Source organism: Salmo salar, chromosome ssa15 (genome assembly GCF_905237065.1).
Source record: "Salmo salar chromosome ssa15, Ssal_v3.1, whole genome shotgun sequence".
In the NCBI taxonomy this organism is placed as follows: Eukaryota; Metazoa; Chordata; class Actinopteri; order Salmoniformes; family Salmonidae; genus Salmo; species Salmo salar.
Genome location: NC_059456.1, coordinates 83,675,388 through 83,703,184, shown reverse-complemented (window position 1 = coordinate 83,703,184; position 27,797 = coordinate 83,675,388). Strand labels below are relative to the sequence as shown.

At 45.1% G+C, this 27,797-nt stretch overlaps 1 protein-coding gene across 2 annotated transcripts in view; it reads right to left on the bottom strand.

Moving 5' to 3' along the window:
- Positions 1-27,797, bottom strand: part of LOC106572356 (disks large-associated protein 4) — a 117,442-nt gene that overhangs the window by 28,116 nt on the left and 61,529 nt on the right. Inside the window, exons 2-5 of one of the 2 annotated variants that reach the window (XM_014146416.2) lie at positions 5,827-7,094; positions 5,056-5,294; positions 3,682-3,847; positions 1,365-1,581 (exon numbers count right to left, since the gene is read on the bottom strand). In XM_014146416.2, coding sequence (XP_014001891.1) covers positions 1,365-1,581; positions 3,682-3,847; positions 5,056-5,294; positions 5,827-7,014 — 1,810 coding nt within the window. In that variant the 5' untranslated portion in view covers positions 7,015-7,094. The remainder of the gene's footprint in view (positions 1-1,364; positions 1,582-3,681; positions 3,848-5,055; positions 5,295-5,826; positions 7,095-27,797) is intronic. The other variant, XM_014146417.2, reaches the window with a different exon arrangement.

Below are 27,797 nucleotides of genomic sequence, written 5' to 3'. Positions count from 1 at the left end.
CGCAGTGATTTGCAAGTAAAACTTTCCTCCGCAGTTATCAGCGAAATCAGTGCTTGTAAGAAAAGACAAACGCGCAAGAGTGCAAAATATGTTCGATGGAATGGAACATGTTACTTCGATTGGCTGAAAACTATGATATTGCAAAATAATTGCTGTCAAATTATACATGTATTTGAATGAACTACAGGTCTAATGTTCAGATGGACACTTTTTAATATTCATAATGGTCTACAAAAAAAATGGAATGGCAGCAGCAATAGTCTAACATTTCAATTATGGGGTGCCCTGCCCTTGTAAAACATATTGATCAGTAGGCCTACAAACACTTTGTTTCAGCATGATTCAGGAAGAGAGCACTTTGCAGCCCTGGCTAGACCAACTCCATTTCCCCTGCTCTAAACCCACCACAGTCTTCCCTAAGGCAACGTTCATCTGGGCAAGGGCTGCTTTTGTGCTGCAAACAGACTGCATCATATGACACAGTGATTCCCATGCTGCTCAGACTCTGCCGGGGCTGCTCAGACTCTGCTGGGGCTCCTCTAACTTTTTACACCACCGCCTGTAATTGCTGACTGCATGGCATTTTCATAGGCCTTGATGTGGTAACTGACAACAAGGGCCCTTAGCTGAGCCACAGAAGTCCATCTGATGCAAAAATGAAAACAGCGATTGATGAGGGGAAACAATGATGTGTTTTTATAACGTTTTGATATGTTTTTAGGTTCACAGACTCCAGCAGTGGACAGACCACTATCTGAGACCACCCACATCTGTGAACTGGCTTGATATTTGAGAAGTTTTGTTCTCATGCATGGAAAACATCCGCTACAGCGCGTGTGCGTGTGAGACCCAGGTGTGCAAACTCACCATGATGTATCACCAGACGGCACATATCCCCCTGCTCACTGTTGTGTAATGGGTATGGATGAGTTAGCTGGCACCAGTCCAGTCTTGCCGCATCACCTCCCTCTACAATGTCTACTTTCACACTGGGCTGGTAGGCCATTCAGGGCCACCAGCCAGAAGAGACCAAATCTGTCTTGCCCTGTGTGTGTGTGTGTGTGTGTGTGTGTGTGTGTGTGTGTGTGTGTGTGTGTGTGTGTGTGTGCACGCGCGGAAGAAGTACAGTCCCTCACGCCTTTCATATACATTTTCCCTGCTGGATTTGAAAATACATCAATGCATGTGGGAATCTTACATCATAGTCCTTATCTTGGAGATACTAAATGATCCATGAATCGTGTTAAAAAAGGATGATAAGGCCCTTTTCAAACAAAACTATTATGCCTACAGTAAAGGCATAAAAGCTTTGTCTGTCCAATCCCCAGTGCCCACGCCCATACTGAACAGTACAGTATACTCACTGGTGCTGGAGATATGGGTGCAGCCGGTGGTGGTGGGTGGAGGTGAATCAGAGTCCACTGAGGCGGTGTCCTCATCCTGGGAGCAGCCAGCCTGGATGGCCCGCAGGTAGCTGTGGCTGCGGGAGCGGAAGTACGTCGGTGTGGGCAGGTCCAGAGCCTCCACCGCCTGGGACTCCGCCTCGCAGTACAGCGAGCGCCCACAGCCCTGCCCACACACCTGAAAGGACACGTGCAGGTTGACAAGTTGGGGGCGGGGACTTAGGCGACCAGTAGATCTCCGCCGCCTGTGAGGCGAAAGCAGTGCCAGTCTCGGGTGGCGGGGCATGCTGCTGGAGTAAGGTGGTGGTGTATGGTCAGAGAGTGTGAAGGATCCTGTTCGTCTCAGCTCACGAGAGCCCAAACAAAAGGACTGTTAGATTTACCAAAGAAACTCATGCACTGATAATGGACATTTTTACTATCTCTAGAGGAAAATGGGTACAGGAGTTATCATGCACGCTCACGATTTTACTTAATGAAATCAATTGATCAAAAAGTAAATCTGCAGTGACCTTGTTGAATACATCTCATTATTTAAATATTCTGTTTGAGCTTTGTGTCCCCTGATAATCAGTGCACTCACTGTACTGTATCTAATGTGAAATACCACACAGAATGTTTAATCAGTGATGATAAGCCAGCAGCGTCAGATTTCACTTTACTCCTCATGCCAGGAGCTAATACAATCACTGCTACTGAGGCACCAGCAGCCTCACACTACAAGTGGTTCACTCTCTCCACATCATAGTCGTAGTGGTAGTGGTGGTGTCTGGTTTTGCTCAGTTCAGCGGTGCTAATGATCTACAAGACGTTTATTGGTGTAGGACATTTCCAGTCTCTGGCGTTGACAACATGACATGTTCACATAACAGCAGATTCATCAGCAGGAATATATCATAGTACATCTATGTAGCCCAGGGCCAGGGATAGGTTGAACAGGGACAAGGTATTGTAGAGACAGACCAGCTGAGTCAACTTCACCAGTCCGTCCTGGGATAAAGGCTCGTTTCACTGTTCAAACAGTGCCAGAGTGGAGAAGGAGGAACAATGATAGCTTATTACACCCCAGTCTTCTATGCCAGGCTGCTGTGATGTTCATGGTTTTAATGATGTTGGTAGCAGGTGGAGTGTCTGTTTGTTCATCCTGCTTTTCATTGCAGTGTGAGAGGAGGAGGCTGGTGCCAGAGTTGGCACATGGTCATCATTGTGTCCTCCAAGAAAGAAAGGGGATGTAACATGGATGCTCAGTATTCAAAATCCATTCTGAAACTTCATGTAAATCAAATGATGAAACTTCACACCATTCCATGATTTTTACAAATAAGAGCCTATTCCTTGGTTGCTGCTTATCCGTTATTTGATCCGTTTGAATCTTGCAATACTTTTTATCATGGTTTTGGAATGATTATTACCATCTTGAAACCATCTTTCCGGTCTATAATTTTAGCATGTAAACTGATAATGTCTGTACTCCTTTTTATACCCAGTGAAAATACTTGAAGGAAAAGGCATCGATGTGTTACAACCTTTCCTATATTTGATTTTATGCGCATTTACCTCCATGTACAACAATGCAGATCCTTTGAAGCCTGTTTTCCTGCTAAGGCAGCCATCATAATCCATCAGATATCAATCCTGATAAAACGTTGCAGTTCATTCAGAAAATACTTGCTTTTGTCCCAAAACAGATTTTACTGTCATCTCCCAAATTCAATTACTGAAATATGATAATAAAAAAAGCTTCCTGTGAGGTAAAGAGGGCAATTCCATTGTTGTCATCATTTTAACTCCATGAGCAAAGGTGGCTCCGGATGTTCCATCTGAAAGGAGTCTGCTGGTTTTGATAAAAACAGAATGTCCTCAGGATTAGAAGGAGGCTCATGTCCCAGTCTTAACTTCTGAAAATTACTTTCAAGCATCATTCCTGTTCTTGTCTCTTCTGGCTTACTGGATGTTTAACCAATCAGCGTCTCACACATAATCTGAAATGTTCTATCCCTGCCTGCAGTCACAGAAATAGAGGATTCAGCTGTCAACATCCCACTCATTTCTGGTTGTTGTTTCAGGCTTGAGGCTTGTCTTTGCACTGTCTGAGGGCATTCTTTATGAATAATTCATTTAATACAGTAGTACCTAATTATGCCTACATGTATCTGTCAAACTGTTATGATGTGTTTGTTGTATGGGGTTACTATTCCTACACACACTGACAGGCCTGTTTGAGACCCTGATAAAGAGTGTAATGAGTGAATAGGGAGAGTGGATTTACAGTACATACCTGACCACTGCTCATCATGGCCCTGCCCAGGGTAGCATAGCCTTGGTGGTAGTCTCTGCGATCGTCCCAGTGCCGCATGGCCATCGGGGGCTCGCACGGGCTCACCAGGCAGTCCAGGTTGTCCAGGCTCCGATTGGTGGAGAGTTCTCTCAGGGAGGGGAGACAACTACAGGGGTAGAGGGGAGAATTAGTTGCCGAAATAACCCCTCAACCATAAGGAAAAGACCTGGATGAAGGGTGGGGAGGATACGGGACATCTTGGGTTGATGAGAACCGCATCCATTTTCAGCAGATGCTTTGAACTTCCCCAAATTTCTTGTGATTTTGTGAGATCAAATACCAGCGAGATGAGAGGATAGCAGAGTGGAGAATAGTTGGGTATCAAAATGACAGCACAGAGGAAACATTGAGTCGTCAGTAAACATCAAAATAAAAGGGAGAGAATTTGAGTTATTTTTTTTGCTTTGTAATCATCAATGGAATTTGCTGAGACAGAGAGGTTGTTTCCTTTGTTCTGAGTTGCCTGACGAGGAGGCACCTGTTAGTTGGAATGTGTGTGCCGGGTGGGGGTGGAAAGGGTTTGTATGGGGGATCAGTGGTTTATGATGAGAGAAGTGACAGGAGTGGCCGTGGCTGGGATACTAACACACCACTCAGAGCAATTGGTAATATATGGGGCGTGGGCAGGGGAACAGGACAAAGCACTGGGTTGGTTAGAGAAGTGGCAGCAGAGGTGGGTATGTGTGAGTGGAGGGCCGTGCTGCCTCCCTCCCTAGGACACCGACCTGGCCAAATGCTGCATTGAGCATGCACTCTGTAGTGGAGACCACAGTACCCCATTATCCTTCAGCATGGGTGCATAGCCGCGAGGCCTGCCGGTGCGAGCGGTGGGGAACATGACAAAACATTTCACATTTTTTACCTCAAATGGAAACGTTTGGTTACCTGTTGTTGGTAGGTGATTTCCTTTTTCTATAATTGAACAGCCCATAAGAACATGTTACACTGGTATAGTTGTATCTACTCCTGAACAGGAGTCTGCTGCAGCCTGCAGGTTTTTACCCTGCATACATTATGTAGTAACTGTTCAAGGTCAGTGTCAGGATGCTGCCCTCTGCTGTCCATTTGTGGTGTCCACTTTAATTTCATTCTGTTATATTAGATTCACTCAGAGCAGACAGGTTTCCATGCAGGGTGAGTGTAGCTACTCCTCTGTATAAGAATAAGTTCCCCAAGACATCCCATGTTATCTGTTCTGTCATGACATAGATTGCTAAGGAAAATGAACTCCTCTTCAGAACCATACAGTATCTAAACAGCATTAACTACAGTATGATCTACATGCATATTTCCTCTTGTATCTGGCTCTCTCACTTGTGTGGTGGTGGAGGCTGATGCTCGCTCAGGGACTGATGGGTGGCCTTCAGGTAGCTCTGGCGGCGGGCGGCTTTTTTGGGCGAGGGTTTAGGACTTCCCTCTGAGTCCTCGCTGTCCTGGTCCATGTCCCCCATAGCCTTGACGTAGCTGCCACTACGCATCCTCCGGCAGGGGATCTCAAGGCCCCTGGGCCGGCCCCGGCCCCCCAGCGTAGCACTCCAGTCCCCCAGTGGAACCTACAGACAGTATGGGGCCACACACCATCCCACTGTGACTCACTGAGCCACCACACATTCATCTCCACTTTATCATCTCCACTTTAACTAGTTTAAAGACCCAATGCAGTCAAAAACGTGATTTTTCTGTGTTTTATATATATTTATACACTATGAGGTTGAAATAATACTGTGAAATTCAGAAAATTATGATAATGCCCTTTTAGTAAAATTTCAGCCTGTTTTGTTGGGACGGAGTTTTGGCCAGTAAGGCACATAATTGTTACCCAGAAATAGTTTGATATTGAGATAAAAAATGGCTGCATTGGACCTTTAATGCGACAGACCTTGAATGTGTCATTTAACTTAATTTGAATGTATTATGTGTGTATTTGTAATGAATTTGAATAATGGGATTATATACCGTAAATGTCACGATGCTGCTGAAGTAGTTAAAAGGGATTCAAATGAATGAGGTTTTAAAACAAATCTCCTAATTTCTGAGAATTATGGGGAGCAGTGGCTGCTAGTGCCTAATGTGAATAATACTCACTGGGCCTCCTACCTGGAGGTACTGACAGGTCAGGTCCTGGTGACACGACTTGGATTTGAGCAGCGTCCTGTTGACAGTGGCTGAACCCTTCTGGAGCACCTGCCTGGCCTGGCTGAGGGTCAGGGTGGACCAGGAGCCTCGCTTCACCAGGGTGCTCTCTCTGCCTCCTCCTCCCACCAGCTCCCCTCCCCTGGTCCCTGTCAGGTACTTGAGGTCGCTGCTGCTCTTGGAGGCTTTGAGTGTGTGGGCAGAGATGGTGTTGTAACCATGTGGGAGTTGCCTGGGAGGAGCCTGGCTGTCAGACACCGCCCTGCCCAGCGTCATCATGCTAAGTGGGTTACGGTAGCCCACGGCGATAGGGCCAACTTTGGTGGTTGTGTCACTATCCAGGGCATCGTCTGAGCTCCAAAGCCCCAGTGCATTTTGCCTGCTAGGTTGCTGCTTCAGCGTCTCAGTCTTAGCCCTGTCTTTACTCTTACTCCTGCAGGTCTGCCTGGTCCCCTCCTCACCTCCCCCTGTAGTGCTGTTCATGTTGCCCTTGACCACCGAGCCCTCCAGCGACTGGGACTTGTTGAATAGCTTCTGGACAGAGTGCATGATGTGGCGGATCCGTCCGGGACTCTCGCTGCGCTGCTTGGCCACCCTACCCCGGTGGAACTGGAGGGTACTGAAGCCATCCCTCTGCAGGGGCAGGTGCTTCTCCAGCTGGTCTAACAGGTTAGATGGCAGCCGGTTCATCTTGGCCGCTGCCGCAGAAGAGATGGTAGCTGATCCACTTGTGATCATGGGAGCCCCGCTGAGACCCAGGCCCATACCCATTGACATGGAGGTGGACAGGGTGCCCACCCGGCTGCCACCAGGCCTACCTCCGCCCCCGGCAGGGACCATGCAGCCCTGGGAGTAGTCAGACTGTTCCGGTTGGGAGGTGACATGGAGGCGGGGGAAGGTGCTGCTGTTGGACATCTGGTTCAGGGGCAGTAGGCACTCCGGAGGCAGGGGTTGGGGGTTGGAGGCCTGGTAGTGGTGGAGTTGGTGGGGGTCCAAGGTGCCGTAGTGGTTCATGGTGGGGCTCAGGAGGAAGGGACCATGGGGATCAGCGGTCAAGGGGTACAGGGGCTTCTGGGGGCCCCCCGATGGCTCACAAGAGTCCGACAGGTGACGGCTGCGATTGGCACCTAACCCTTTCATGGTGGCCACAGTGCAGGTCTGCTGCTGCTCTTAGAACATGTCTCCAGCTGGGGCGCGTCTACAGCCCTGGTGGGCTCATCCTGGAACAGAGGGGAATAGGATATCTATTAGAATATACAGTATAAGAAAGAGGAAGAGATGGTTACAGTATGAATACGACTCATAGTACGACTCAGTATGAGTACGACTCATACATTACACTTTCCCCTCTGCTGTGATGATGCTGGAGTCAAGCAGTAAAGAACAACCTTAAGTGTTTATAGTACGAGGCTCTACAAATCCACTTAAGCTCATAAACACATTAGATTTGGAGCTCATTAAGCTCTTTTAAGTACTGTAGTGGAGCACTAACTTAAGAGACATATTGAGAGCTTGGGACTATAAGGTTCTGTCTGCAAAAAGATGATTCTGAGATAATTGGCTTTAAAGTTCAGTAACATTTCAACTAACTATCTACTAACCCTAACCCTTATCCTAACCCTAAACTTAACCCTTACCCTAACCCTTACTCTAACGTTAACCCTTACACTAACCCTTATTCTAAACCTTACCCTAACCTTAACCGTAACCTTAGCAAGCAGTTGCTTATCAACAGTTAGTCAGTTGCTTATCAGCAGATACTTTGTTGATAGTATGACCATCTGTAGACAATCTGGACTATCCAAATACAGTGTGACCTAAAGTTCTGAACCCTCATTGGTTTGAATTGTGTCAGCATTTTTTTTAAATCTTGTATTCTTTTGAACTTAACAACTTGAATTGGGGTATTTAGAGAACTATAGAGGTAGAGAACATTGAACAGAACAAGATTATGTCAATAATTACATTTGGACAAAAATGCAGATAGAACCTTAAAGTCCCAAGCTCTTGATATGTGTCACACAGCACTTCTTCAGCCATGTTCTTGATAAAGCTAGACCAAAATGCTCTGTAAAACACAGAGGAGTTGCCCTCTGCAAGCAGATTTCTTTATCTTCTCCTAGACACTGGCCTACACACGTCACCATGTCCGCACGGTTCTCCAACTAACCAGCAGGTGGAGCTACAGAACAGACCAACAGCATGCAGGAGGAGTAAAGGGCAGGCCAGGGATTAGAAAACATCAGTGCGTCCCAACTGAGCTCAGGACAGAGAATTTCTAAGTACATACCAGTATATGCTCTGCTCATAAAAATTACATGATTATCTTTATATGCAGACTACATCAAGTGGGAAATTCAAATTTACCATCTGTGCTTGTTAGTCTTTTAATGGTCACTGCCTATTAATAAAGCACCAAATGAATGTCTGACTGAACTTCAAAAAGCGATTAACTTATTTTTATGATTTTATGAAGCTTATTTAGCAATACAAATATAAACTGTGTGTGCATTTCACTGCTGAGAGTGTAACCCTGTCTTCCACTCTGTCTGCCCCTATGTTCTGGGTTTGGTGCGTAGGAATGCAGACCTTGCTGCCGCAACCACCCTGTACAAATGGAAGGTGAACTGCAGGTAGAAACAGATTCAGGTTCACAGAGGTTAACATGGGGAATAAAGCAAACATCTACAGAAGTCCGACACGGGTTGTCTCCCCTTAACCCTAAACCTTACTTTTACCCTAATCTTAACCCTAACCCCTAGCCTAGCTAACATTAGCCAACTAGCTAGAATTTGAAACATATCATACGTTGGGCAAATTGGTAAGATATTGTACGTTCTGCAAATTCGTAACATATCATACAAATTGTAATTCATAACATATCATACGAAATGGGTGATGGACATCCACAAATTAATACATACCATACGAAGCTTAACATATCGTACTAAATGGTGTGTGTCAGATTTACGTACAGAATAATACGAAATGCTCTGAGACCAGGTTGGATGGTTCTTCTCTCTCTCTCTCTCTGCTGAATGGCTGTTGTGACATCACCTCTCTGAGACAGGAGACAGGGGGTCCTAAAGCTCTGATGAATGTGGGCCGTATTGTCCTGCCATGGAATTAAAGTCCCATGTGGCCTGTCTGTCAACACGGATAGTGGTTTCCACAGCAACAGGCAGTGCTGGCAAGGTTAGTCAGTCTAGACACGTCTCTCAGTGTGTTCGTCGGTTCTCTCTTCCTGATGCCTCTGACATCACAGCGCTGCCTGGCAAAAAAATTATCTCTGGTACAATGACTCAGGTTACATGCAGCTGGAAGCCTAAAGCATGCTGAGGAAATTGATGATGGAACTGTATGTGGTCACAAGAAAACTAGTGGTAGCCTAGGAATGATTTTTGGAATCAGGAGGGTGCCATGTTTTCCTAGTAGCTCAGAGTAATCTGTTCTTCCTTCAAGCTCTGTAAACATTACATTAAAAAGTATTTTTAAAAAGCCCATATTTATTTGAGACTACTGCTTACCATGCAAGTTGCTTGCTAGAGGAGTAATAACTGTATCATTGAACACACTGCATGGTCATTCAGCATCTCCCTCTACAGCATAGTTGGAAATAAATCCTGCCTCGGAGTTGAGCATGTAGCGCTCACATTTCATTACCACAACATTAGTTTGGGGTTTGTTTCCTTTATCTAACCTTGTGCACTCCATCTGCTGTATGAGAGCTCCCACTTATCTCAGTCTGTCTCGGCTGAAGCAGAGCAGCGCTGTGACAAATACAGCAAGCTTTACAGCAATATAGGCTTTTGTAATTTATCTGCCTAAGCCACACACACACACACACACACACACACACACGGACGCACAGGAGCCCACACGCACACTAACACATGCACGCACACACATGCATACACGTAATCAAATACACACATACATAGACACCCGTACCCACACACACAGCACTCTACAGAGAGATGGTGAGAAGTGCTGCAGCGTAAAGGAATCCATGCATTCCTTGTTCCCAGGGTCAGCCTGACTTGTCTATGGAACCTGGACCACAGGCTCAGAGTTAATTATCAAGTAGAGGGAGGATCCCCTGGGCTCAGGCTGTTGTAAATGCCTGTCACCAGTTCACACACACAATGGGGAAGCACAGGCTTAGCGTTAGTGTCATGGGAGCTGTGGCCTGCCTGCCATGGTAAAAGAGATGTCCACACAGTCAAGGGTAAAATGTTGGTGTAGAAATTTGGGGGGGGGGATCAGTGGGTCCTCCCCCATTTATTTCTTTACATTTTAAAACACATTTCCTGTAATTCTTCACAGTTTGACCTATTATACCTCTCTTGAAGGGTATTTTGAGGGATATATGGAGGGGTATTTTGAAGGGTATTTTGAAGGGGTATTTTGAGAGATATTTTGAGGGGTATATGGAGGGATATTTTGAGGGTTATATGGAGGGGTATTTTGAGGGGTATTTTGAGGAGTATATGGTCTATTTTGAGGGGTATATGGAGGGATACTTTGAAGGGTATTTTGAGGGATATTTTGAGGGGTATATGGAGGGGTATTTTGAGGGGTATACAGTATTGAGGGATATTTTGAAGGGTATTTTGAGGGATATTTTGAAGGGTATTTTGAGGGATATTTTGAGTGGTATTTTGAAGGACCTTTTCAGGGGAATTTTGAGGGGTATATTGAGGGATATTTTGAAGGACATCTGTGGGTGTTGTGTGACAAAACTGCACATGTTAGAGTGGCCTTTTATTGTCCCCAGCACAAGCTGCACCTGTGTAATGATCATGCTGTTTAATCAGCTTCTTGATATGCCATACCTGTCAGGTGGATGGATTAGCTTGGCAAAGGAGCAATGCTAACTAACAGGGATGTAAACAAATTTGTGCACACAATTTGAGAGAATTTTTTTGTTTGTTGTGTATATGGAACATTTCTAGCCTCTTATATTTCAGCTCATGAAACATGGGACCAACACTTTACATGTTACGTTTATATTTTTGTTCAGTATATAATGCTATTCTACACATTTTGTCATGAAGCTGAGAGAAACATTATAAGATTTAAAGCTAATTTCCTGCAATTCTACTCATGCTTATGACATGTTCAAATGCTATCTGGGGAGCCACTGACCTCCAGGGTAATCCCAACCCCCCAAAATATGTATATATAAAAAATAAATAAAAATTATTCATAGAAATCATTGTGGGGGATGAATCGACCTGTTCTGAATATTGTCCCCCCATACCCTGTGACAATTTCACCCATGCCCTGAGTGACAAGACTGCTGGGTCTGTTTCAGCAGCAAGCTGTTCGCCTCTGTCTGTGTGTGTGTGTGTGTGTGTGTGTGTGTGTGTGTGTGTGTGTGTGTGTGTGTGTGTGTGTGTGTGTGTGTGTGTGTGTGTGTGTGTGTGTGTGTGTGTTTGCGTAAACATGTAGATGACAATCATTTGTTAGTGTACTTTATGTGATATGCATATTTGTGAGGAGGAAAAGGAGGGGTATGGGGGAGTATCACTATTGAATGTGTATAGCCCTATTCAGTGGTGGGGTTTTCAACAATGAGCAGAGCACAGAGACAGTTCCAAGCCTAATCAGCAGCCTTCAACCCACAGCTGGCTGACATTAACCTGTGTTAGTGAACCCCCCAGCGTCAGACACTGTTACCATATTCCACACTGGGAGCAGAGCATACTTCTGCTCTCATGTCTCCCTCCTATGGAGCTTTGATACTGTAGGACTCCCCGTTGATAGAGATGATGCTACTATTTGAAAGCTGTTCCGGAAGTTCCTACATACTGTGCAGCGTCAGTGAATTTCAGAATGCCATATTTTCTTGGTTTAAGTAAATAGCATGGTGATTTAATGCATTATGTAAACGTTGATTTATGGTTGTTTGGAGACTGAAATACAGCAGGTCTGTGAACTACTAGTGTGTGAAGTGTTTGGTATAAGCACAACAATCAATATAAAATACTATAGAAATTAGATTGGACATGTGTGATGCAGTGTGCACCCACACAGAGGATACCAGTGATCAAGGTGCCTTGGTGCCATTCAAGTAAATGGAAATTCTTCAGGCTGTGCAGGGCTTGATGGATGCAGATTAAAAGGTAAAACAGCAAACCTGCATAACCTAGAAAGTACAAACACCCTTTACTAACACCTACCAGGTAGAGGAGTATGTGTCCTTTGGTGTTGCTGATTTGGTGCAGAACAATTCTAAAAAGAAACATGTGACAGCAAAAAAAGCAGGGGACGTTTGTGTTGTTTTGGCACACATATCATCTACAGAGGCATATGAAATCAAAGAGACAGAGATCTCTTTTAATTCACATTCCTGCATATATGATGTTTGATATTGACTCATATTTCTGTCATCAATAATTATTTAAGACAAAATATTGAAATGATCCTTTAATAGTCTTCCCCCACCATATCTAACAGAATCACATTGCAGAGATGAGATGGTAGGAAACCTATCACCTGTCACTGATGAGCATATTTATTAGTATTATTTACTATTTGATGAAAAAAGATGAGGAAATAATCCTGGTCCATAAGGAATGAATAATTCCAAAACTGCAATTTTAGTGGTCTAATGATTATGAGGCAAATGTACACAAGATTTCAATTGATTTCCATTGTTCAAAATGTTCTAACTCTGACCACTGCACATCAAGTGACTTTGTCCTACAGTAGGCTGAAAACACTGTCCCTGTTTCTAATCATAGATAGACAGCACATGAAGGAGACTATAAATCCTCTACATCCTCACGTTTTTTCCTTTGTATTATCTTTTACCAGATCTAATGTGTTATATTATCCTACATTAATTTCACATTCCACAAACTTCAAAGTGTTTCCTTTCAAATGGTATCAAGAATATGCATATCCTTGCTTCAGGGCCTGAGTTACAGGCAGTTAGATTTGGGTATGTCATTTTAGGCGAAAATTGGGGGGAAAAAGGGGCACATCCTAAAGTCCCAGCAAAATTCTTGCTTGAGAAATGTTTGCCCATTTTAATGGAAATCTGTTACAGTAAGGTACTTCCTTGTTACCCAGAAATGATTTGATATTGATATAAAATGAGAATTCTGAAGATTTGATCTGGCTCTGGTTAATGCAGCAAGCAGCTTAATCTACACAAATAATTTTAAAGCAATATATTTGTCTAGTGACGACAAGCCAGTATTGAACTTTATTTTCCAGACCTGAACCCTGTTAGGCAGTGGAGCCAGCCATTTATTACCAAGCCAAACCCCACAGTGTCCTGCCACTAACCAGGCCTGTAATGAATGTGCTAAGTAGCAGTGCACTTCCCCTTCAGTCTGTGGTGAGGAGGAGGACAGAGGTATTGATCCAGGCCAGGGACAGCTCCTTGTTCAGGGGTGAATATATAGCTGCCTGCTGGGCATCGGCTTTACAAAACACTCCCTAAATAAACACCTCCCTTTCTCTTTCCTTCACTCTCTCTTTCTCATCCGCTCTCTCTCTCTCACTCTCAGACCTTGGCATCAAGTTTGTGTATATCACCCAAATGCTTTGGGATTTTGTTATGTGTGGTCTAACTGATTGTGATTGTGTGGTCTAATAGTTTTTTTATGAACATATGGACTGAATCAGTAATACATTTTAAGGGCATTCATGGAGAATGCTTGGGTCTCAAAGATAGCAAATCATAAGGACTGACACTAACACATTCACATTTCACTTAAAAATTCATAATCCTTCCAAAATTCATGAAGCCCCTGTTCACCCAGGATTGACACTTTACATAAGAGTACACACGTCATTAGTCCCATTGTCTGCCAAGTAGCTCCCAGTCGCCTGTTTCTGTCACAACTGCCTCCTTTTGTTTGAGCCAGTCCCAGCTGTATTCCCTTGGGGGGGGGCTGTCTGAGCAGCAGAGACCCAGATAAGGCTGAGGATGACAAGGCTAATCAGAGGACAACCATTAGCATTGTGTTGTTTATTCAAGAGCCTCACTTCCAGCTCAGATATGATTATGATTAGAGAAGGACACATCTCAGACTGGAGCTGTAAACAAGCAAGACTTTACCATTTATCCTCCACAGAGTCTGCATTATTAGATACAAGAAGTAATGTAGGCTAGCCTTGGATTTTAAACAGTGTTATTTCTCCTCTTTTGTTCATGTGTCCCAGAATGGGCAATTACAGTGGGTTGTGAAAGTATTCATCCCCCTTGGCATTTTTCCTATTTTGTTATATTACAACCTGTAATTTAAATGGATTTTTATTTGGATTTCATGTAATGGACATACACAAAATAGTCAAAATCGGTGAAGTGAAATTAAAAAAACAACTTGTTTCAAAAAATACAAATCAAAAACCCTGGAAAAGTGGTGTGTGCATATGTATTCACCCCCTTTGCTATGATGAACAGTCGGGTTTGGAGCGAGTAGTCGTGCTGCACTTCGCTCCGCAGGTAATATTACATTTCATTACATTACAACGGTTTGATTTGTTTGATCTGAGCAATTTTTAGCTAGCTACATAGCTGTCTTTGTATCAAAGATAATTGTGTAGTTTAGAGTAATTATCGAGGTTAGCTAGCCAGCTATTTTCATCCGCCGCGACGCCGTTCTCCAAACTTAGTCAACACTGCTAGCTAGCCAACTTCTACCGACTAGCAGCACTGTAGAAACTAATACATTACAACGGAACGATTTGATTAGTGTAGTGTTAGCTAGCTACATAGTTGTCTTTGCTGTCTTTGTATCTAAGATAATTGTGTAGTTTAGAGTAATTATCGAGGTTAGCTAGCCAGCTATTTTCGTCCGCCGCGACGCCGTTCTCCAAACTTAGTCAACACACCTAGTCAACATCCAACCCACTGCTAGCTAGCCAACCTTTACCGACTAGCAGCACTGTAGAAACTAATACATTACAACGGAACAATTTGATTAGTGTAGTGTTAGCTAGCTACATAGTTGTCTTTGCTGTCTTTGTATCTAAGATAATTGTGTAGTTTAGAGTAATTATCGAGGTTAGCTAGCCAGCTATTTTCGTCCTCCGCGACGCCATTTTCCAAACCTAGCCAACTTTTACCGACGAGCAGCATTGTAGAAACTAAATACATTACAAAGGAACGTCTTGATTAGTGTTATGTTAGATATCTACATAGTTGCCTTTGTATCATGATAAAGGTGAAGTACTGAAACTATCGAGGTTACCTAGCCAGCTACACTTACAAACAAAGTCAACAACGCAGCCACTGCTAGCTAGCCTACTTCACCAGCCAGCAGTACTGTATCATTTTAGTCATTTTAGTCAATAAGATTTTTGCAATGTAAGCTTAACTTTCTGAACATTCGAGACGTGTAGTCCACTTGTCATTCCAATCTCCTTTGCATTAGCGTAGCCTCTTCTGTAGCCTGTCAACTATGTGTCTGTCTATCCCTGTTCTCTCCCCTCTGCACAGGCCATACAAACGCTTCACACCGCGTGGCCGCTGCCACTCTAGCCTGGTGGTCCCAGCGCGCACGACCCACGTGGAGTTCCAGGTCTCCGGCAGCCTCTGGAACTGCCGGTCTGCGGCCAACAAGGCAGAGTTCATCTCAGCCTATGCTACCCTCCAGTCCCTCGACTTCTTGGCACTGACGGAAACATGGATTACCACAGATAACACTGCTACTCCTACTGCTCTCTCCTCGTCTGAACACGTGTTCTCGCATACCCCGAGAGCATCTGGCCAGCGGGGTGGAGGCACTGGAATCCTCATCTCTCCCAAGTGGACATTCTCTCTTTCTCCCCTGACCCATCTGTCTATCTCCTCCTTTGAATTCCATGCTGTCACAGTTACCAGCCCATTCAAGCTTAACATCCTTATCATTTATCGCCCTCCAGGTTCCCTTGGAGAGTTCATCAATGAGCATGACGCCTTGATAAGTTCCTTTCCTGAGGATGGCTCACCTCTCACAGTTCTGGGTGACCTCCCCACGTCTACCTTTGACTCATTCCTCTCTGCCTCCTTCTTTCCACTCCTCTCCTCTTTTGACCTCTCCCTCTCACCTTCCCCCCCTACTCACAAGGCAGGCAATACACTTGACCTCATCTTTACTAGATGCTGTTCTTCCACTAATCTCATTGCAACTCCCCTCCAAGTCTCCGACCACTACCTTGTATCCTTTTCCCTCTCGCTCTCCTCCAACACTTCTCACTCTGCCCCTACTCAGATGGTATTGCGCCGTCGCAACCTTCGCTCTCTCTCTCCCGCTACTCTCTCCTCTTCCATCCTATCATCTCTTCCCTCTGCTCAAACCTTCTTCAACCTATCTCCTGATACTGCCTCCTCAACCTGAGGAGGGTTGAGGAGGCAGAATCAGGAGATAGGTTGGAGAAGGTTTCTGCATCCTTTGACTCTCTATGTCCCCTATCCTCCAGGCCGGCTCGGCCCTCCCCTCCTGCTCCGTGGCTCGACGACTCATTGCGAGCTCACAGAACAGGGCTCCGGGCAGCCGAGCGGAAATGGAGGAAAACTCGCCTCCTGCGGACTTGGCATCCTTTCACTCCCTACTCTCTACATTTTTCTCTTCTGTTTCTGCTGCTAAAGCCACTTTCTACCACTCTAAATTCCAAGCATCTGCCTCTAACCCTAGGAAGCTCTTTGCCACCTTCTCCTCCCTCCTGAATCCCCCCCCCCCCCCCCCCCTCTGCGGATGACTTCGTCAACCATTTTGAAAAGAAGGTTGATGACATCCGCTCCTCGTTTGTTAAGTCAAACGACACCGCTGGTCCACTTTCTACCACTGGTCCTGCTCACATTGCCCTACCCTATGCTTTGACCTCTTTCTCCCCTCTCTCTTCAGATGAAATCTTGCGACTTGTGACGGCCGGCCGCCCAACAACCTGCCCGCTTGACCCTATCCCCTCCTCTCTCCTCCAGACCATTTCCGGAGACCTTCTCCCTTATCTCACCTCGTTCATCAACTCATCCTTGACCACTGGATACGTCCCTTCTGTCCTCAAGAGAGCGAGAGTTGCACCCCTTCTCAAAAAACCTACACTCGATCCCTCCGATGTCAACAACTACAGACCAGTTTCCCTTCTTTCTTTTCTCTCCAAAACTCTTGAGCGTGCCGTCCTTGGCCAGCTCTCTTGCTATCTCTCTCAGAATGACCTTCTTGATCCAAATCAGTCAGGTTTCAAGACTGGTCATTCAACTGAGACTGCTCTTCTCTGTGTCACGGAGGGTCTCCGCACTGCTAAAGCTAACTCTCTCTCCTCTGCTCTCATCCTTTTAGACTTATCTGCTGCCTTTGATACTCTGAACCACCAGATCCTCCTCTCCACCCTCTCTGAGTTGGGCATCTCCGGCGCGGCCCACGCTTGGATTGCGTCCTACCTGACAGGTCGCTCCTACCAGGTGGCGTGGCGAGAATCTGTCTCCGCACCACGTGCTCTCACCACTGGTGTCCCCCAGGGCTCTGTTCTAGGCCCTCTCCTATTCTCGCTATACACCAAGTCACTTGGCTCTGTCATATCCTCACATGGTCTCTCCTATCATTGCTATGCAGACGACACACAATTAATCTTATCCTTTCCCCCTTCTGATAACCAGGTGGCGAATCGCATCTCTGCATGTCTGGCAGACATATCAGTGTGGATGACGGATCACCACATCAAGCTGAACCTCGGCAAGACGGAGCTGCTTTTCCTCCCGGGGAAGGACTGCCCGTTCCATGATCTCGCCATCACGGTTGACAACTCCATTGTGTCCTCCTCCCAGAGTGCTAAGAACCTTGGCGTGACCCTGGACAACACCCTGTCGTTCTCCACTAACATCAAGGCGGTGACCCGATCCTGTAGGTTCATGCTCTACAACATTCGCAGAGTACGACCCTGCCTCACACAGGAAGCGGCGCAGGTCCTAATCCAGGCATTTGTCATCTCCCGTCTGGCTTACTGCAACTCGCTGTTGGCTGGGCTCCCTGCCTGTGCCATTAAACCCCTACAACTCATCCAGAACGCCGCAGCCCGTCTGGTGTTCAACCTTCCCAAGTTCTCTCACGTCACCCCGCTCCTCCGCTCTCTCCACTGGCTTCCAGTTGAAGCTCGCATCCGCTACAAGACCATGGTGCTAGCCTATGGAGCCGTGATGGGAACGGCACCTCCGTACCTTCAGGCTCTGATCAGTCCCTACACCCAAACGAGGGCACTGCGCTCATCCACCTCTGGCCTACTGGCCCCCCTACCTCTGAGGAAGCACAGTTCCCGCTCAGCCCAGTCAAAACTGTTCACTGCTCTGGCACCCCTATGGTGGAACAAGCTCCCTCACGACGCCAGGACAGCGGAGTCAATCACCACCTTCCGGAGACACCTGAAACCCCACCTCTTTCAGGAATACCTGGGATAGGATTAAGTAATCCTTCTACCCCCCCCCCCCTAAAAGATTTAGATGCACTATTGATTTAGATGCACTATTGATGCACTGGATATCATAAGGTGAATGCACCAATTTGTAAGTCGCTCTGGATAAGAGCGTCTGCTAAATGACTTAAATGTAAATGTAAATGATGCCCCTAAATAAGATCTGGTGCAACCAATTACCTTCAGAAGTCACATAATTAGTTAAATAAAGTCCACCTGTGTGCAATCTAAGTGTCACATGATCTGTCACATGATCTCAGGATATATACACCTGTTCTAAAAGGCCCCAGAGTCTGCAACACCACTAAGCAAGGGGCACCACCAAGCAAGCGGCACAATGAAGACCAAGGAGCTCTCCAAACAGGTCAGGGACAAAGTTGTGGAGAAGTACAGATCAGGGTTGGGTTATAAAAAATATCAGAAACTTTGAACATCCCACAGAGCACCATTAAATCCATTATTAAAAAATGGAAAGAATATGGCACTACAACAAACCTGCCAAGAGAGGGCCGCCCACCAAAACTCACAGACCAGGCAAGGAGGGCATTAATCAGAGAGGCAACAAAGAGACCAAAGATAACCCTGAAGGAGCTGCAAAGCTCCACAGCGGAGATTGGAGTATCTGTCCATAGGACCACTTTAAGCCGTTCACTCCACAGAGCTGGGCTTTACGGAAGAATGGCCAGAAAAAAGCCATTGCTTAAAGAAAAGAATAAGCAAACACGTTTGTTGTTTGCCAAAAGGCATGTGGGAGACTCCCCAAACATATGAAGAAGGTACTTTGGTCAGATGAGACTAAAATTGAGCTTTTTGGCTATCAAGGAAAACCATGTCTGGCGCAAACCCAACACCTCTCATCACCCCAAGAACACCATGAAAAACATCCCCACAGCATGATGCTGCCACCACCATGCTTCACTGTGGGGATGTTTTTAATCGGCAGGGACTGGAAAACTGGTCAGAATTGAAGGAATGATGGATGGCGCTAAATACAGGGAAATTCTTGAGGCAAAGCTGTTTCAGTCTTCCAGAGATTTGAGACTGGGAAAGAGGTTCACCTTCCAGCAGGACAATGACCCTGAGCATACTGCTAACGCAACACTTTGTGGTTTAAGGGGAAACATTTAAATGTCTTGGAATGGCCTAGTCAAAGCCCAGACCTCAATCCAATTGAGAATCTGTGGTATGACTTAAAGATTGCTGTACACCAGCGGAACCCATCCAACTTGAAGGAGCTGGAGCAGTTTTGCCTTGAAGAATGGGCAAAAAGCCCAGTGGCTAGATGTGGCAAGCTTATACAGACATACCCCAAGAGACTTGCAGCTGTAATTGCTGCAAAAGGTGGCTCTACAAAGTATTGACTTTGGGGGGAATAGTTATGCACGCTCAAGTTTTCCGTTTTTTTGTAATATTTCTTGTTTGTTTCCCAAGAAAAAATATTTAGCATCTTCAAAGTGGTAGGCATGTTGTGTAAATCAAATGAAACAAACCCCCCCAAAATGTAATTTAATTCCAGGTTGTAAGGCAACAAAATAGGAAAAATGCCAAGGGGTGTGAATATTTTCGCAAGCCACTGTATTCAACAACATCCCCGTTTCCACCCTCAGGAAGCACTGTCCTAAACAGGCACTGTGTTGTGTTTCACCAACATCACAAGCCCCACTGAGAGAGAGCTATGTATTGATTGAGGTGGACATAGTTACAAAGTTCATGCAGTCTGGCTCTGATAAGGTGACTGTAGTGAGAGCATAATTGTATGACATCCTGCTGCTGCATGCCTGCCTTAAGGGTCTATCATATTCCAAAATGTGTGCGCATACGCACAGCAGTGTTTTAGAACATTGGACCTTTGGCTTTCATACTTTTCAAATTCTCTGTGCAGCTCAAGCAATTTCTCTAACTGTCAACACATTAAAATGAATAAAGGACGTGTACCAGAGCCGCGTTGGTTGGTAATTGGTGCGCGTTCGGGCTGTGCGTCTCCCGTGGATGGTGGTCTCAGAGCCACATAGCTATGTCACAGTAGCTCGCTGGACTATCGCGTCTCAGCGTCTGTGGACTATGATTTACGCTTTACCCAGCAGAACACTCCATGCCCATGCATACAGCATAGCCTAATGTCAACTTCTATCAATAGAATGATTTCCCCAGTAAGGCTGGTACATCGGAAGTTGATGCACATGGTACAGATGTTCCATGAAGACAATGGTGGCTGATGTTTTGTATAGAGTGAGTGTTAAAAGGCTTCAAGGCACATTTTGATTGGGCATCATGGATAGCTAGAGAGTTTCTAGAGAGAGTCAGTTAGAAAATGACAGAAGGCCTGATTAACAGTGCAGAGGGATATCCAGCCAGGGGAACCTACTCACCTGCATGGGTTATAGCAAGCACTACAGTCATACAACCCTGGCTTTGAGTTACCAGGCAGAAGCCTTTGAAACAGTTGTCTTCAGGTTTAAAGACACTTGCCTGCACAGGAACTGTGGAGACTGTGTGGTGGCATGCACGTCTCTATCCAAAGCCAACGACTCTCTTTGTTACGGCATGGGAGATGTTTTAAAATGCTAAGTCATGTTGAAACATTCAGAGCGAGTAGCATTTGGCATTTATAGGACGCTCATCAACGCTTTGCCCATTAAGGCAATCCCCATGCCCATGCAGCTCTCCCCTCTCCTTCATTTAGTTCTGCATGTACTTTAGTGGAATTAGGGGAAAGGCTGTGTGTTTCCTCACAGCAATTAACTTACCATCCTCACTGTACTGCTGCTGGCTTCTTTTTCCTTCTTCTCCTGCTTGCTTTAATTATGGTAACATCTCATGCCAGCTACTAAACATTGCCTGACTACAAAAATCCAAACTGTATGCATGGGTTAACATCTGTGGGACTCAGTTGAAGAAGAAGATGTGAAATGGGATCAGAATCAGATGGGAATCTTTGAGGGTTGCGACCAGGCCGAGTACAGTGGCTTCACATTGCAACTATATAAACGCCATGTAAAGTCACAATCAATCTCCAGAGATCTAAGCTTACAGTGCTGTAGCCAAGCATGCGAGTTGCTGTTAGCGAGTTGACGCGCTGATCCCACCACTGTCACCAATTTGTAACGAACCTGTAAGGCCACTGAAACTCTCACGTTGTTTGTTGACTAGCATAAACAGTCTAGGACACTGATTTTCCATGAAATAATCAAGTTGTATTTTATTTGGATGAACAGACAGAGCACCCCAGCACTGACCCGCCGCACAAAAAGCCTTCTGAAAAACTCTCTCAACATGCCTCCCACATCCTCACTTACAACCACTCATTTGTATAACATTGTGTGATAGGCTTTCGAATGTGTAAACATTACAGTACTAACAGATATCTATTACAAATGTGAGGAAACATTTAAACTACTAGGTGTAAAGCTATACACTCTGTGGCTTCAATAGTCTCAGTGATAAGACTCCTAACATCTGAACTGTCATATTGTGGACCAACAGCAGAGCATTTACATTTTAGTCATTGTTATCCAGAGAGACTTACCATAGTGAGTACATTTTTGTGCTGGTCCCCTGTGGGAATCAAACCCACAACCCTGGCATTGCAAGGGCAAAGCTCTACCAACTGAGCCACACAGGAGCAGACACAGAAGCAGACAAGGCAACAGTGACTAAGAGTGTTGAAACACCACTTTCTGACTCAATGACTTTGACAGTATAATGGTCTCAAGGCGAAATGAGACTCACATCATTCAATAAAGAAAGCACATGCATTAACTTATGGAGTCATGTGCTGCTGTGCTGTGAGAGGCATGCTAAGCAACACTGCTAAGGGTCTACAGATCTGAAACACGCTAGCCTTACAGTGTACCCGCTTGGCCTACGGGATCTATTGCATGCTATTGGGTAGTAGCTGGCAGGGCATTCATTTACAATGCTGTCAGTGCTTTAGAGTTGAAAAGTCCCTGAGGCTGGAGCTTAGTGGGAAGAAATGCTTCATTCTCCTCTGGAAGAAAAATTTGGGAGAAAAATTAGGAAGGAGGACATAGAACAGGACACATAGGAAGCAAAGGGCAAAGCAAAACTGTTTCCACTGTAACAATGGGTTCAGTTTGAGAGTTAATCAGCGTTAAACTTAATCTGCTGCTGTCTGGCACCATGCCCTGCCACAACAACATCTTAATGGAGTCCCTATGCATCCCTAACCCATTTTACCAAACAATTTAGGTTAATTCTTCGCTGGCATGATTAGATTTGTCCATTTGATTGTCATGCCATACCGTCTTATCTCGACCAATTCTGACTGACCCGTCCCTCTGGATTGGACTTCCTCCAAGATGGAGGAAAGCAATGACCTTCAGTTATGTAATCAGAATAATGTATTACGAATCCGGTTACAGGAGTTAGCAAGCTAACTTTGGTCAACTCTGAGTTAAACTCGGGATAGCCGGTGACACGAAAGTGGCTCACCTTTTAGCCAAATACATTTCTATGGCAACAAATCCTTCAGAACTAACCTGAGGGGTATACTACAAAACCAGCTAACTTTGATTAACAACCCAAAATAACTATTGATTTTCTGGTTTATTAAAAAATCTAAACTTAGATATATGTTTTTAGTTGTTGAGTACATCTTTATATTTTACCTTTATTTAACTAGGCAAGTCAGTTAAGAACACATTTTTATTTACAATGACAGCCTACCCCAGCCAAACCTGGACGATGCTGGGCCAATTGTGCACCGCCCTAAGGGACTCCCAATCACATCCGGATGTGATGCAGCCTGGATTTGAACCAAGTACTGCAGTGACACCTCTTGCACTGAGATGCACTGAGATGCAGTGTCTTAAACCACTGCACCACTCGGGAGCCAAATTAGACCATCTCCATTTCAAGCTTATCTAACTCATTGATGCTGCTTTGTAGTATACCGCTCTGCTCCGGGGCAGGCTAACTCAGGGTTAACTCCATTTATCCTGAAGGAAGTGTCTGAGCCGCAAGTTGAGGACCATAAAAATCAGATTCCAATCTGACAGCATTAAACACAGCATTAAAGACAGCATTAACGATACGTAAGAAAAGAAAGATGGCACTTCCCATAGCCTATTTCACAACATAGCCTGCTTACTTTTCTATTTGATCACTTTTCCTTCATTTTGATTTCAGCAAAAATCTGACTCTGACTCGCCCATGGATTGATGTTTTAGCATTGTTTCAATGAAGAGTTTGGCGTTCAAATAGCCACGTGCAACATGAACGTGCAATTTCAAGCCCGGTTCGAGCAGGCTCGAGTAAGTGACGGGTGCACAATCAATATCCACCTTCGTAACATGGATGAAGCCTGAGCTGGAATATGAAGCTAACTGAAGCTAGCTAACTTCAGAAATGTCTGAGTACATCTAGTTAGATTCGTAGTAAACCACTCTGGTCTCATTAGCAAGGTGAATATAACCACTAGCACACCATTTACTTAGAAGACTGAAATAGGATAATTAGGCCTCAGGTCTAAGTCTAATCAATAAGCACCTATTTGCTATTGCTAAATAAAGGCATACTACCCTGAGAAAGCTCTGTACAGTAACAGTATAATAACCTAGCTCTCTCTGTCCAGGGTCTCACATTGAGTGGATTGCCCAGCAGCGTAGCAGCAGTAGCAACAGTAGCAGTAGCAGAACCAGCACCCTGACTAGACCTCTGTAAATCCCAGAGGAATACAGATCAGGGACGACCACACAGCATCTGTTCCACCACTGTCCAATTGGCCCGGGCAGATGAAATTAATATGGAGTTTTGCTTCCCCCTTGTGTAAAGGGATTAGAGTCTCATATGTGTATCCAGGCAGAGAGGGGGGGCAGGGACCTCTCTGACAGAACAGTCCCTCACTAACACAGGTCAGACAGAGGAGCAACATCAGAAGGGTGGTGTGGTGGCTGTCCTGCCTGTCTGTGTATTCAGTCAAAGCCTCTTGTTGTGACAGGACACTGAAGAAGATTTGGGAAGATTACATCAGGGTCACACAGAACTAATACACATACATAACAAGCTGCAATCTAATCAATGTTATCATTGATATTACAGCATTTGTAACATGATATATAATACCTTGCTGCTGCTTACTGTGACAATCAAACAATGTTGCATGACAAGGGCAAAGTGTACAGCATTGTATACAAAAGCAGGGGGATGAGAATGTTCCAACACCTGATTTTAACAGTCTGTTAGCAAAGCATACACAGTACCATTTCTCCCCTCAGTGAAGTTAAACAGCAGCCTACGCTCCCTGTGAGCTCACAGCAGACCTCAGAGTAAATAAAGCTCAGAGATTTCGATCAAGGAAGGTGCTGGAGCAGGTAGGGGGGAAAGAGCAGCTAGGCTGAAAGGAGGAGAGTAGCTTTTAGAAACACAACAATTACTGGGAGTCCACCAGCAGCCTTTCTATACAGAACATGATGTAGTGAAAGGACTAGTAAGTCGTAGGAACTCAGAGCCTTGGACGGATATTGATTTAACCCAGCATAGATGACAAACCATGACGAGAACTATTGGTGTCCCATGTTTGTATGGTTGTAGTACTACATGAGGTGGCTGTGTAGGCAGAGGTAAGACACACAAACCACCCAGTTCGGTATGACAACTTTTTACACTTGTTAGATATAAAAAAGACACACTTGTTTAGTTTGAAGGTAGCAAGCACCAAGCATCCTCCTCTGTCATCATTTGCATTAGAATGTGTTCCATAATGAATGCCCCACTGGAGACATGTATCAGCAGCACCAGCAGGAAGGAGAACGTGCCTGCCGACATAATCCTCACCACTAGTAATTCCCATAGACACAATTACTGTGCTTAGCCCTGCTGTACCAAAGCATTCCCTAACAATATACCAGCTTGACTCCTCTTTTATCCCCATTAAAGTCACAACGTGCCTGCCAACACAGCGCATGTAGGGTACAGTGGAGGACTTGCATCATTTTGCACAAGAGGAGGAACTCTCTGTAAATGAACGCCAAACAACAATTCAATCTACCAATACTGTGTGATGTGTTGAATGTTGAGGATGCATCTGATTCACTTAACAAACGTTTTAAATGACCTGAAATCGCCCTATCAAAGTTAAGAGCTGATGTCCAAATTGTAATTCATACTAAAATTGATGTGTCTCTCCCAGTGAAGTCCCTTGGACTTTAGAGAGCATTAGTCACTTGGGAAACTAAGAGTCACGGCAGTGATACTGACTGATAATGACAGCCTCTGTCTTCTGTTCTCTCCAACTGATACTGTAAGAACTCTGACGGGACGTCAGGGAAACATGTGCTTTGTCCTCCTTCCGTCTGGCCAGCCAGACTTTCGAAGAACACAGCATTGAGACACAGGCAGGAGGAGCAGTCCCTGTGGTCTGAGAGAGCTTGAGGAGCAGTCCCTGTGGTCTGAGAGAGCTTGAGGAGTAGTCCCTGTGGTCTGAGAGAGCTTGAGGAGCAGTCCCTGTGGTCTGAGAGAGCTTGAGGAGCAGTCCCTGTGGTCTGAGAGAGCTTGAGGAGCAGTCCCTGTGGTCTGAGAGAGCTTGAGGAGCAGTCCCTGTGGTCTGAGAGAGCTTGAGGAGCAGTCCCTGTGGTCTGAGAGAGCTTGAGGAGCAGTCCCTGTGGTCTGAGAGAGCTTGAGGAGCAGTCCCTGTGGTCTGAGAGAGCTTGAGGAGCAGTCCCTGTGGTCTGAGAGAGGTTGAGGAGCAGTCCCTGTGGTCTGAGAGAGCTTGAGGAGCAGTCCCTGTGGTCTGAGAGAGCTTGAGGAGCAGTCCCTGTGGTCTGAGAGAGCTTGAGGAGCAGTCCCTGTGGTCTGAGAGAGCTTGAGGAGCAGTCCCTGTGGTCTGAGAGAGGTTGAGGAGCAGTCCCTGTGGTCTGAGAGAGCTTGAGGAGCAGTCCCTGTGGTCTGAGAGAGCTTGAGGAGCAGTCCCTGTGGGGTTGTACATATACAACGCACACCGCAGAGTTGAGCCGTTCCAGAGACGCTGAGAGGACTTGTCATCCTGGCCACAACAGTAAGCTACAGACAGAGGCATTATTAGTAGTAGCTAGGTAGACTACACACACTGGCAGGGAATGTCTTCATCTGTGTGGGTACAGCCTTTGTTACAGCATACAGCTGACTTCAAAAGAGTGAGCAGCATCACATGGCAGCATTTATTTTGCTGGCTAATGGCTTTTCTTTAAGAGGTTCTTCCTTTCCTCTACCTGACAAGGTCATATTGTCCTCTTGGGCAGAGAGAGAACACCATATTTTCAGCCTACTGTACCTAATTCGTGAAATAAAAAAAGGAAACTGCCATGACTGCTGATATGACTTCTGCACGAGAGTGAAAGTGAGATGTCAAAAATGATTTCATTTTATGGCACAGTAGCACGTGCACGACTCAGGATGTGCACGAATAACTGCACTTGGTTAGAGCTCCCATAGAAGAAATAGTCAAGGACATTTTGTAGTTTTGAGTATTCTTCCTTTTCAAACCCAGGACACTTTAGTACAGGGGTGTCAAACATACGTGTGTATATGTAGGTCCAATCTGGCCCGCCGGTGTTTTCAGTAAAATAAAACAACAAACAATAAATCACAACAGCGTAGAAATCACAATGGACCTTCATTCATACAGGGAGTAGCGGAAAATCCCAAAAATGTAAATAGAGGACACATTTTTGCAAATTTTGACGATGAGGAAATATAACAACTTTTTAGTGCTGCCTCCGGATCTCGTTGAAGACTGAATGCCCCCCAAGGAAAAATGAGTTTGACACCCCTATTTTAGTATAACTCTTTCTTTCTTTCTTTCTTTCTTTCTTTCTTTCTTTCTTTCTTTCTTTCTTTCTTTCTTTCTTTCTTTCTTTCTTTCTTTCTTTCTTTCTTTCTTTCTTTCTCTCTCTCTCTCTCTCTCTCTCCCTTTCTATCTCTCGCTCTCTCTCTCTCTCTTCCTATCTCTCTCCCCCAAAGAGCAAGCACTTTTACTCAACCATCTATTTTAGACAAAGAACACCATGTCATTGCTCAACACGACTAGTCATCACAAAATATGTCTAAGGAAAGGTCACAGAGTAAACTGTCACTGCAGCTCTTCAACATTGCAGCATTCCATCATACACACTGAACCCCAACACATCGTTATACTGCAGTCTCAATCAGTGCAAACTGCCCACACTGTAAGTAATATCTCCTGTATAATGAGAAAAAACTGGTATTAAATTCGTTTTGAGGCACCTGCTGAAATTACAATGACAGCTCCCATTCAATTCAACTCTATGGCGAACATAAACTCTTTGTCCTTGAGTGACACTAATCCGAAACTCAGTACCAAATATCCATTCTACTGTCATTGAGTGTCTATTGCAATGTCAATTGATATATCCAATCCCAGCCACTTTGTAACGTTGTGATTGTGTTACAGTGTAACATAGCCACAATACTTCATTACAACAAAGAAAACTCTTGGCTCACCACACCATGCCATTATTACATTATCATACAACAATATAAACATGTTTTCACTTCAA